Source organism: Chlamydotis macqueenii, chromosome 6 (genome assembly GCF_036417535.1).
Source record: "Chlamydotis macqueenii isolate bChlMac1 chromosome 6, bChlMac1.mat, whole genome shotgun sequence".
NCBI classification, from domain to species: domain Eukaryota; kingdom Metazoa; phylum Chordata; class Aves; order Otidiformes; family Otididae; genus Chlamydotis; species Chlamydotis macqueenii.
In genome coordinates this window covers 25,606,272-25,619,216 of record NC_141561.1, presented here as the reverse complement: position 1 = coordinate 25,619,216, position 12,945 = coordinate 25,606,272, and the positions used below count along the sequence as shown (strand labels likewise).

Here is a 12,945-nt window from a genome sequence, read left to right as displayed (position 1 = left end):
ACCTGAATCTCTTGAGGGGACTGGCAAGGAGGTGTGGTCAAGGTATATTTCCATCTTGAAGTTCAGCACGTAGCAGCTCAATCATAGCTTCTTAATAAAAAACATGATTATCAAAAGAAAAAGACATGAATATGGTGGTGTCCACGTTTTATAAAGTAGCCATCTGTACTCAAAAGGATGATTTAAGAGCTTGTGTTTAGAAAGTAACTTAAGTTTGCAATGTTCAGTTTTACACAGATGTTTAAGGGACATAAGGTAAACACCAAAGTCCAGAGAGTGGCACTAATAAAGGTGAGCCCCACTCTTTAGCAGTCCCTACTGTTTGGTTTAGACTCTTTTCCTATCTGCATAGCTGTTAATACGGTCCTTGGACAGGTTCAGGAAGCCTCTGAAGTTGTTTTGTCAAAGAGTTTCATACAGTCGTCATTACTGTATACATCATGATATTTTCTGTTTGGAAATAAATCCTCTAGAAGATTCTTCTTGGGTTTTTTCTTTGATATGACTCAGCTAGAATCTATTTCTAGAGAAATAAGAAGAAAACCTATGGAAAATATGCAGAGATAACTTACATGGCTATGATAATAAAATTATTTTTTTGTTTGACTTTAAGGATTGGCTAACAGTCATTTAATGATAATTCTGTAATGAAATTTAGTAAGCTTAGTAATTTTATGAAGCGTGTTCTCTGCTGATGATGTTGGCATTGTTGGCATAGGCCATTGGAGCTCTGTAACTAACCTTTTGTTTTCTATTTCTAAACTTTTTTTCATTACTGAAATGTTAGTGTTCCTCCCTGACCTGAAATTTTGATCCAAGATTCTCTTAAATTAATAGTTCTGAAGTTTTAGGAAGAAGAAAATAATTAAAGTGATTAGAGATGCATTTCATGCAAACATATATCAAAATCCGTCTATTGCAAGAACAGTAGTCAGTGATGTATCATTTTAGAAGGAAAAATAATCACAGCATTAAAACCCAGCAGCTGCTTCCCAGGCAGGAGGAAAACTTCAGATTTGTTCCCTAATGGCTCCTTGTATCTTGGCTTGATGCATAGGCAGATCAGAAGTTTGTATGAGTGGAGGATAGTAACAGGTAGTTGCTGAATTGTCATTTTGGTTGATAGATCTTTGCTCTTAAGTTTCCCTTCCGCCTAATTTAGAAGCACTGGAAACAAGGTGAGACTGCTTGCTTGCATGAGGGGCTACCATCAGCTTTGGGGCAGTTGTCCTCTGTCTGAGGCTGGATAATGAGCAGCTGTTGATAGAGAGTTGCTATAGATGTTTATAAAGAGACTGTGTGATATCATCCTAGCTCATGGCTTTTGCTTGGTTTTTTTTGCACTTCCTTGGGTTTTTTGTACGTATTTATTTTTTTTCGCGGCAGCAACTCTTATTCTTAAATGTTATTCTTCATGAAAGGACAGGGAAAGCTGAGAGAACAATAGGAAAAACCCTGTGCTTTCCCAGATAATGAGGAATCACCTTTGATATTAGGCAAGCCTTTGTTCTTCACTGTTCATTAACTCTTGATTATCTGTTACTTGATTGTGATTAGGAAAACTGGCTCTATAAATATTATCCACCTTCTCTGTGCTCCAAATAATTTTTATATTAGAAGCAGTAGCATGTCTTTGCTCTATTCCTGATATGAGTGCAGAGCACTGATAAGACTACGGAAGCCTCTAACTCACGCACAAATCTCTAGCTGCGTAATTGTATATTACTGGCAGTAAAAACAAAGCAACACCCAACTTGTGTTTTGGATCGTGGGTTCGATTTGCATAACTATTAGGAAAATCCAGGACTGCTTTTGCACCAGTTAAATAAATATGATCTAAAAATTTAAATGAAAGTATGAAATCTTTTTCTTCACTTGAGTGTAATCTAATTTTATTTGAAGTAAATACTATATAACTGTGACTTCTACTTTCTAATGGGCCATCACATCTACCTCCTATTTCCAGGTACCTGATCTGTTTTTAATACTTTGCTTAATGTTGCCATATGAAGTCATTATTCACAATGCCTTCCTTTCCCTTCAAAGGCAGGGATCCTCTGCTTCAGAGTGAGATGTGCAGATGAGTTGCAAAGCACTGGAAGTAAATGTGAGAACTGAGATCAAAAGGCTACTTAGGTGGATTAGTATAACGAGGTGGGCTGATTGAGCTGAGTAGAAGTGCATGTCCTTATTCCTGAAGCACCAAATCCAGTAGCTTTCATGGACTCTCCCAAAAATGCATATAGGAGTTCCAATTTTTTTAAATCAAAATGATGTTTATTTAAATGCATCTCTCATTTAATCTGCATGTATCTCTGCCACTGTTTTAAAATCTGAGGTGATAAATCCTTTCTTTTAAAAACCTGGGCCAAATCAGGGAATTGTCCTCATGGAGCTGGAGTACGTAAGCTTATGTTTACGTCATGTTCTAAATTGAGTCCTGAAGAAGGGTGTGTTGGAAAATAACAAATTGTGAGTGCCTATTAGTCTCTTCTCTGGATGGAAAAAAGATAATGTGCTAATTATTATGAGCCCTGGAGGGAAAGGTGAACGAATGGGCAAAACTGTTAGTACTTGAAAGTGAAGGAGACAGTTACTGGGAGCGGAGTTGACAGTCTAGTGTACATCTAGATTCTGCTAGCTGCTTTTGAGTTTCTAGTATGCCAGATTTCTGTGTGATACTGGCCAGATAAGTATGTAACTTGTGTTTCTCCGTGTAATGTTAAAGCAAATGATCATTGTATAGATTAGTGTTCCATATTCCTCCTCAGTGGTTAATCAAACAGTCTTCAAAAAATGGATTAAAATAGTATTTGTCATCAAACAATATGATTATTCTCCTACTTGAGAAGAAGTCTTTGCTTTACAATTCCGTGACAGTGAGTCACTGTCAGTTCAGATATATCGGCAGCTATGTTTTGTCTGTTGAAAGTGCCATAGTTGTTCTTGAAAAATTACCAGAATAGTTGAGGCCCTATTTAAGTTTTTCCAGCAGCTTAGTTTGCTGGACAATAAGCACAGCTAAATTAAAAGGGGGGGGGGGGGGGGGGGGGGGGAAGCCAAAGATGAATCTAATCATGCTTTATGCTTTAGAAAACAATCAGGATTCACACTTAATTAAAAAAAAAAAGTTTCTGTTTTTATTTAAAAGCTGTCATCAGTGTAGTGTGAAAAATGAACATAGGCGTTCTTCATTTTGGATCTCTGCACAGGCTGAATTGCAAAGTTTATTGTCACAAAATCTCTGCCTTGTTTATTGAAGCTTTCCCTATATTTTTCCAAAGCTGTTTGGATATTTAAACTGTTGGCATAACAAATCATCAAGAATCAATCCACTGAGAAAACAGCTTTAGTATTGAGCCTAAAGGACTTTATCAAAATTCAGTTTTTCGTACCTATCAACCAGGTTGAAGAAGAACTTGAACTTGTGAACTTGATCAGATTTTTGGGTTGTTGGATATTAGGTTATTTGAAAGGGGGGGCAGGGGGGAAGCCACCAACCAAAAAAAACCCCAACAAATCCCAAAACCAGACTACCAAATCAGATGCAGTATAGATACGTATAAGGAATGAATTTTCTCTTTTTTTTTTTTTCATAAATTATTTTGTCAGGATTGGCTTTTTTCTGTTCTGTGAAATTTAGTGTATTTTTACGTTTACAGTGTTGTGTAAATGTCATTTAACAATAAATATTTTTCTAAGAGATTACACTAATTATTCTTTTAAATGAAATCTGATTTTAAGACCTTGTTACTTCTGAGATGAAAAATAGGATTTAGTACCCTTACTATGCTTCTGTACCTATTTCCCAGTATAAAGTTTTTGCTCTGACAGATGTAGAATATTACCATCCAATTTGTTTAGAAGTTTTTTCTTAACTTATCCCAGAACTGGAATGTATTACTCAATGGTATCAAGCAATGCAGCTTAATACAGATATTTACTTCTCTCAGAAGATCATATGCTTAGTTTTCACTTACATTTCGTATTCTCAAGGGACATGTGTGTTGTGCTCTTTTGGAAAGTAACTGCTCATTTATAGATCCAGTACTGTATCTGCTGTGATATTACACACTAAAAAACTGCCTTGCTACTGAAATTTCATACCATCTTGTTTTCTAGTCACTTCTAGGTTTGACTCTGTGACATTCATATTGAAGAGCTGTTTCATTTCTTCCCTCGAGAAAGTTTGTTCACCTGGATGTTTTTAACACTTTGGGGGCACTGTTACATGTCCTATTGAACAGCCTGAATTCCCCTCTGATCTTGATATCTGCCTCTATCTCATTGCAGATGATCAGTGAAAATAATTGCAAAAACTAGCAAATGAAATAGATCAGCTTTGTACAGTCAGTATCGAAAGCTCTCATATTATGAAAGACTCACGTCAGTGGCCTTGTTGCATGGGTCAGCGTCGTGTTACTAGAAATAATAAGTGATCTCACTCCTGAGAAATGAGGGAATTTTGCAGTTGAAGCACAAGCCTTTGCAGTACGTGTTTAGTTTGTTTTGCTTTGTTTGGCAGGTCTTTAAAAGGTTGTTTTGATTTTATTAAAAATACTGCACTTTTACTTTTCTCAAAGTGCTAATGTATTTCTGCAAAGGCTTTGACAATGTCTTAGCAGTCCAATAGTGTACAAAGCAAGTTTGCTGATTAGAGTAGAGCAATGATGGGAGCTTCTGTGACTTTCTAGGTTTTAAAAAGAACTAAGTACAGGTGATGATGATAGGGACTCTGGTCGGTAGCAAACAGAACATATTTGAAACCTAGTACCACTGTCACCTTATTAGCTGTCACAGTTGTTGGAAGTAGGTGGATCAAGTCGGGAGGGAAGCAAAGATGTAAGAATTAAATAATTTACACTTCCTTTTCTGTCTTACTATCTGTCCAGATCTATTAATTTCTCCCATGGGAAATTTAAGCTGTTCACTTTAACATCCAACTATAGTCTGCTGTCCAAAAGTTTTAGGAATCTGTGACAGCAAAAGTTTGTGTACTATAGGTGCTGAACTTAAAGTAGAATTCATATCTTTAAAAGAGAAGTGTCTTATCTTCTCCCTGTGCAACATCACACCTACTGTTTTTCAACATTTTTTTTTTTTTTTCTTTGGCTCTCGGTCTATATTCTTATGGACTATTAAGCTGTAGTAGCTGATTAAAACAGTATTTCAGAAGCTTCAGAGGCAAATTGCACTTTTAACGCCTAGAAGTATCAAAATAACTAATTTAAAGCATATGGAGGGTATTACAGTAGCACTGCCACTAGTCTAGATCTCGAATTAGAGGTAAATTCTGTTCAGGAATCTCCATTTTGCCACCACGTTGTCAAAAATAAAAATGTTTACTTTTTGAAATCTTTAGACAGAAGTTCTGCAGTTATCCCAGTGAAAAGTCAATAAACAGTTTAAGAAAGAAACAGTTTTTGGTTTGTTTGGTTTTTTTTTGTTTTTTTTTTTTAAAAAAAAAACTTAGAAAATGTTTTGGAGCAATGTCTTAAGTTACAACAGGGTTTAATATTGAGGTGGATGTTTTTCTTTTTAAAATTTTTTCTAATAAGATGCAAAAGAAATTTATGTTCTTTGACCAAATGTCACTTGTGGGATGGGTTTGTTTTTTTTGTTGGAGGATTATTTTCTTATATAGCTAATATTTGTTAAAGGCAGGTTTTGCTTTGCAGGAGAAATTTTTTTTTTTTTTTTTTTTTTTTTTTTTAAATGCTTCCCTGGTACAAGTTGGTAAAGCATGTCCCTTGCCTACTTTCCTTCCAGGAGGATCTCAGTCAAAAAAAACCCCCAAAACACAGAAATAAGTGGCCTCAATGCAGTCCATCCTTTTCTTCAGGCTATTTGTTTTTTTTTTTTTTTTTTTTTAGAATCAGTATTTCAGTGATGTGAACCAGGTGCCCTATTTATTTCGTTCCCATACCAAAATGTCCTGATTGAGTAAATTAATTTTCTCCTTTTTTAAGAATGTAAAAATGACCTAAAATATAAATGTGTGCCGAAAAGAGGAAGAACAAAGGTTTTATTATTCGTGAACCTAGATTCCATCTGGGGTTTGGGCTGGTTACTGGCATTACTTAAAGAAACTAGCAGCTAATTCCATTTATGGCAGCTACATGCCATTAAGAATACAAGAGAATAGCCTATATTTGCTGAGTATTGCTGGAAAATGTTTCTGTACATTAACTATTAAACCATTTCTTTGGAATTACTCTGGATTCTTTAGTTGTAAGAATTGAAAAATCACAGAGTAATTCCAACTGGAAGGGACCTCTGGAGGTCTCTAGTCCAACCTCCTGACCAAAGCAGGGTCATCTGTGAGATTAGACCAGGTTACTCTATGCTTTATCCATTTGGGCCTCTAAGAACTTCCAAGGCTGGAAACTGCCCAAGCTCTGCACACAGTTTTTAAAGATGACCAATGGTGGTTGATTTGAATGGCTTTTGATCTCAAAATCCATCTCAGAAACATAGCATTTTCATCCAATGACATGGCATATCAAATGGGTTTAATGATCTAAACAGGTTTGAACTATCCTGAAGTAGTGGAAGACAAAACCCTTGAAGTAATTTTAAGGAGAAAACCTGTAAATTTAGGATGGGTTTTCTGTCTTCCAGTGTTTGCAGGAACATGAAGCTGGACTAGAAGTAGAAAGTTCTTTCCACTTGGTTCTCTCCAAATTTTCTTGTCTTCTGCAAGAATATGTGCATGATCTGATCGGTTCTCAAAACCTTTTTCTTTTTTTTTTTCTTTTTTTTTTTTTTTTTTTTTTTCCATTCTCTCTTACTATACATTGCCAATATGTCTACTTCCATAGAGAGATTTTTCCACAGGAATTATTCCAGTCTTAGCATATCATGCATCAAAGCAACCTGTGCTGCCAACTTTTGGATTAGGTTTATATGAATAAGGCTCAGTCAGGAGCTTCTAGAATACAGAAATGAAAGGAAAAATTTCGTCTTCTGACTAGCAGGGAACCTGTGCTTTCCTTTATTTCCTGAAGTAGTTGATGAAATAGATTTGTCTTCTGGGCGAATGGCTCGGGCTTTTAAGCATACTAAGATTTGATTTTTAACTACTTGTGGAAAGAGTATGGTTGATCCAACCCTTGCTGAGCATATTTGCACCGTAAATGCAGACACTTAACTTTTATGGCACAAACTCACCTCTGGAACTGGAAGTACTGCAAGAGTGATAAAAATACTGAGTGCTTTGCAGCATGATATCCTGCTATTATATTCACTAAAAATAGATCATGTAGTGTATGACTTAAGAAGAATCCATTACCACAAAGAAAACAGATATCCAAGAAACATATTTCTTTCTCCTATTGTAAGTAGACAAGGTGATACAGCGGATGCTCTTACAGGATTATGCATGAGGTACACAGTGCATATCAAAATTACCTTAGACCCATGTTAATTCCAACCAGCCATACTGCATTTAAACATTTAGCAGTAAAAGGGTCACTTTCTCTGAATCACAGAAATATCTGTGCTGGACACACTTAACATGACTTCTCAGGTCCTTAAGGAAAATATAAGCATTGCTTACAAGTGTACATAACTTCTTTTTATTGTTGCAGGTTATTTTAGTATCTGCTAACAAGCTGACTCGATATATAGAACCATGCCAACTAACAGAAGATTTTGGCGGAACTCTCACGTATGATCACATGGATTGGTTGAATAAGAGGCTGGTTAGTTTTCTGGTGTTTTTTTTTTTTTTCTTTTTAAATATCTCATTCTTGAGAGATGAATTCTTATTTATGTAGGAACTTCTAAGTGTGTAGAAACTGTATGTGTAGTAGTCCAGTTCAAATGCATTAACACTCTTATGATGATAACTAACACGACATATGCTCAAGGGATGATAAAGCTAATGTAGTCAATTTGTCAAACCAACAAGTTTTTCTCTCTCTAGAAGAGCCTGAGTCTATAGTATAGTCACTACAAAGGGAAATTGTTAGGCTGCTGATAGAAGTCCAAAACAAGGAGGAAGTACTTGGACTCTGCAGATCCTGTGAAGTTTTGAGCTGTCTTCCTAAAACCTTTGTCAGTGCAGTTTCCCCAGTAGATACAGGGATGCAGTAAACATCTAGGAGCAAATACACCTCTAAATCATTAGTAGACACAAATTGTTTAAGCAACTGTTGGTGCTCTTTGCACTACAGAATTGTTTTAATTTGTTCTTTGTTGATATTTGGTGTTCAGTTACTTAAATTGAATTTAAAAAAAAAATTTACTCTTCAATGAAACAGTGTGGTCCTTTCCCATGCAATATGTTCTTAAAATATATATCTCCATCTAGGATCTCCAGGTGGGATCCTGGACAAGGAATACATTGTGTCCCAACTACAACTGCACAAAGCCTTCAAACGTACACTGCAGCCAATCTCAGAGCAGTACTTCCACCTCAAGAAATTTGAGGGCTTATGCCATGTGTACCGTGTTGTGTTTTTTTTGTTTTTTTTTTTTTTTTTTTTTTTTTGCTTAATCTCAGCAAATTGTGTGTTCAGACCCAAGGGCAAAGAGAGCATCATCTATTGTGCAGCTTTTTTCCTACTGGTCTTTGTATGGCCTTTATGTGTTTGTGGATTAGGGCAAGGCAGCTCGTTTCTTCTCTGCCTGAAACTGAGAGCACCTGGGCACACAGGAGGAAAGGCAAATTTAACAGTTTCATTTTCCTTCAAATCTAACTTCTACGTACTTATGCCTGCATTCATAAAATTCATAAGGACACTTAATCCACTCTTGCTGGGACTTTTGCTTTGTATTTAGTTCAGACTCCAACTGAAAATTTTTCTTTCTCCTGTGTCTCCTCTCTTGCCTCATTTAACTTATTTTGTATATTAATGAAGAACCTCCTCCATTGTAACCCCTGAATTCTGAAACTAGACAAGAGGGCAGGAAGGTTGTTTAAGGTACTAGCTGAAAAATAGTTTATATGCTTTTTAATTCTATGGATTATTTTTCCTTTTGTAACAACTGAATTTAGCTTGTATTTTATAAACCACTCTCTTATAAATTGGCTTTTAAGAGCTGTCCATCTTATGTCCTTTTTGGTTTTCCCTGAAGTATGAGTAGTCCTAGATAGGTTAAGGAAGGTTCATCTGTGGGCTATTGATTAATAATTTATTAACAGAAAAAAAACCCCTGAAAATTACTGTGCATGTCACTTAGGGCATGAGATCATGCTAATTTCTGTTAAAAAAAAACCCTCAAACCCTAAACAAACAACGCCTGCAACAAAAAACCCCACAAGAACAAAACCAAACACATACACAAAAACAATAAAAAGAACCCTACCACCCTCAGAAGTCAGGTACAGTGGAATTATCTGAATGGTACCCAGCGTCTGACTATATAGGACTTGTTATCTGAGTTCAAAAGCCTCTGTATTCAAAGAAACTAATGAAAGTATTTCTTTCTATATAATACATCTTTCTTTTATCTTAGTTACTCATTACAATATATCGCATATTAGTAATGATTAAAAGCTTGAATCTTCCCAAATTGATTATTTTAATCCATTTAAGTGAGCTGTCAGATGCTTGTGTAACATGCCTTGATTCTCTAGCATTATTCTTAAGATTTAATTAAAGATTTAAATGAAGATGTAGAATAAATATGTCCATAAGAACTTAAAATTTTGCAGAAATCTCAGAATTTTTCAGTATTTCAGAATTCAATCCGTCGGTGTAACATTTACTATCTCCCTAATGAATCTTGGTGCTCTTAAGTTTTCCTTGAACAAACTGTTCTCTACTCTTTCTACCCTGTCACCTGAATGTTGGGAAATCATTAGATTCTGTAAAGACTGAAGTATACTAACAGCACTAGCGGATAAATTTGCACTGATACCTTCAGTACTGCCATTTATATGATTTACGTTTCTTAAATTAAAACCTGCTTCTTATTTAGGTTTTTGAAAAGTTCACGAAAGAATCAACATCCTTACTGGATGAGCTTGCTCTAATTAATAATGGAAGTGATAAAGGAACTCAACAAGAAAAAGAGAGGTCTGTGGTTCGCTTTTTTATATCAATGCTTTTGGATTATAAAATTGCGCTGGAAATCAAAACAATATTGAAAATATGATATGGCTTAAATGTTTAGAAGTGCATTAAAAAATTCTGGAAGTTTATAACATAGACTACAAAATTCATTGGGGTGTGTGTAGATGGATGCTCATTTGGCTATTGATTACAAGCAGCTGCACTTCTGTTTAGATACAATGAGTTGAAAAAGTGAGGCCTTTACTTAGTGAGGAAAGAAACATTCAGTCTCTTAACAGCAGGAGATAGCTCTGGTCTTAGTTGAAGTTTTACTGTAGTACAAAGTATTAATAATGTGTTTGTTACTTTATTCAAGATCAATAGATTTGAACTTCCTTCCATCAGTTGATCCTGAGACGGTGCTGCAGACAGGTATAGTAAATTGAAAAACTATAATGTTGATGAAGAAAGTAACATTATTAATTTTTAAGCCCCAAGTGAAAACAGAGGGTATAATAATTATCTTAGCCATCATCACAATGCCACAAGCTTATCAATTAATGTCACCTTTATTGGGTTAAAAAAAAAAGTGATATTAACAAATGAATGGAAGAACTCCAAATGTGTCTTTTGAAAGTAGTTTTTATTAATCCTGATAACATCTTTACAGTATTACCATAAATAATATGTTTAATTTTGAGAATACATTGTTTCTAGATGATATAAATTTGTTGCCCTTATAGAACCAATTAGTCTCACTAGCCACCAAATGGTTACAATACTGACAGCATTCTCCTGCACAATTCTGATAATTTACGTCAACCTGGTTCTGAGCTGAACATCTGTAACAGTGAAGCACACAGTCTTCTGACTTTGCTGCTTAAACTCTCCCTTCAGCATTAAACAATTTGGGTTTTTATAATTGAAATCGTTTTCTTTAGGGTGAATTTCCTATTGACAGTAAAGTATACTAGACTGTTGATTTGGACTATAAATTTGATTAAAAATTTATGCCTTTGTAGAATAGGAAGTAATACATAGTGTTAAGGTGGTGATCAGAGTCTGAGTGCTCAGAATCCGTATTTTATAGACTCTGACAAACTAGTATGTGGATCACATCTAATATTTGCCAGAGAACTGCTGGCTTTACGTGCTCTCTGTGTAAAATTTTAGCTTATTTAGATGTGGGATAATATTGTTTGAGGCACAAAGTGAAACAATAGTTCCTTGCTGTGGTCTTAAAGTTTTTAAAATACGAAATGTCTGTAGATCTGTAGATCTGTCACTAGATTTTAGTCTAATTGTGTATCCTCCTCCATTGGTAAGATTTCTGGACATTTCAGTTTTGTGTAAGCAGATGGCTTCCAAGAATGTTAGTTTATATGCATTCTCTGTTTTTTTTTAATTATGGCGTAATGAATTTTTGTTTGAGCTATGAAGTTTACTAACTTTCATAAAATCATGGGAGTTCCTAAGAGGCAACCTTTCTCTTTGTTAGTTTCACTGTATTTAAAGTTTAAAAATAAAAAATTAAACTCTCCCCAATTAAACTTTTCTGTTTCTTAAGGGTTAATATGAACAAACTGAGATTTTAGATAAGAGGCTTCTGTCTTCTATAGTTACAAGTACTGCTGCTTTCAAAAGCTCCAAATCCACATATAAAGTATAGTTCTTAGAATTTGAGAAGAATTCAGTTTAAAAAAAAAACCCAAGACTTTTTACCTTGAAAATGTTCATCCTTTACTGCTGAAACAATATAATAAGAATTCAGAATTATCCTGGTAGAACTATGACTTGCAAAAGCCTTTAAGTCTTTTTGCCCTGCAGCTATCTTTGCCTATCTGTGTAGTATTACAAAAGGTGAAATCCAAGATGTTTATTTCCATACTATGGCAAAATGTATTTGCGTTCTTGACATGTTCATTTCACAATAGTATATGCTAAGTAATTTATAAAGTTATTTGCTGCAGTCTTCAAAGCCCTTGGCATTTTGGTTGTCTAGATAGTACTAGTTGAATTTAGAGTCTACATTTCTGCATTTTCCTTGAGGTATTACAATTACTTTTCTAGTAGTAGGTTGTTTTTTTTTTTCTTTTAGTGAACTGGCATGTTACAATTTTAAGAGTTGCAGAACTGATGATGGGGAATTTGCAAATTTTCACTTTTACATCAACATTTCTTTAGTGACCGAGCACTGTTTTATTTGCTAATTTGTTCATTGAACTATGAGAAACAAACTGATGATCTGGGTTTACTGGCATTATGGTGTTTACATCCTGAAAACTTTACCACAACTTAATAACATCCTTCAAACAGTTTAAACAGAGGATTAAATCATCAGAACATACTATTTTTGCATATATGAAAATCGTTACACTCTAGAGAGTCTGTACCCTGATATGGTACTTAATAGCACAAAGGAAAAGGTGAGAAAAGTGGAAAAAAATTATTGATCAAAATACTTAGTATTCAGCTCCACTTTCTATGAAAGTTTTGCATGTATTATAAAAGTCCTGAAAGAGAAGAGAAATGTATACGCTCAGTTTGTTAGTGCTTCTAGATAATTTATTTACTGTAACAATATGAATTGTTTGAGAGAAATAATTTGGATACTACACAGTATTTTGAAGTAAAGCAGAATACTTATAGTTGTTTCAGAATCAGGATTGTGCTTTGCAATTGCTTCTTTACATTAATCAATGCTATTGTCAATATGAATGTTCAAGTCATGGTATCTCTTTTATATATCTAAAATATACCATGTGATTCTTACCCTGTTTTAGGACTGATACAGCCTCACAAACTGTGGCCAGGGCTCTGCATGAAATGGTATCATTAAATCTGCCCAATGCTTGAAAGATCATTAGCTGCAAAAATGTATCACTGGATGGTCTAAAAGCAGGCATACTTGCTAAGTTTTGTGCTTGTTTTTTGAATGTAAATT

General features: G+C 34.8%; 1 protein-coding gene across 2 annotated transcripts in view; it reads left to right on the top strand.

Annotated features, from left to right (window-relative positions):
* Positions 1-12,945, top strand: part of SESTD1 (SEC14 and spectrin domain containing 1) — a 57,916-nt gene that overhangs the window by 25,502 nt on the left and 19,469 nt on the right. For both annotated transcript variants that reach the window (XM_086751420.1, XM_086751421.1), the window contains exons 8-10: positions 7,590-7,703; positions 9,928-10,025; positions 10,378-10,433. In XM_086751420.1, coding sequence (XP_086607546.1) covers positions 7,590-7,703; positions 9,928-10,025; positions 10,378-10,433 — 268 coding nt within the window. The remainder of the gene's footprint in view (positions 1-7,589; positions 7,704-9,927; positions 10,026-10,377; positions 10,434-12,945) is intronic.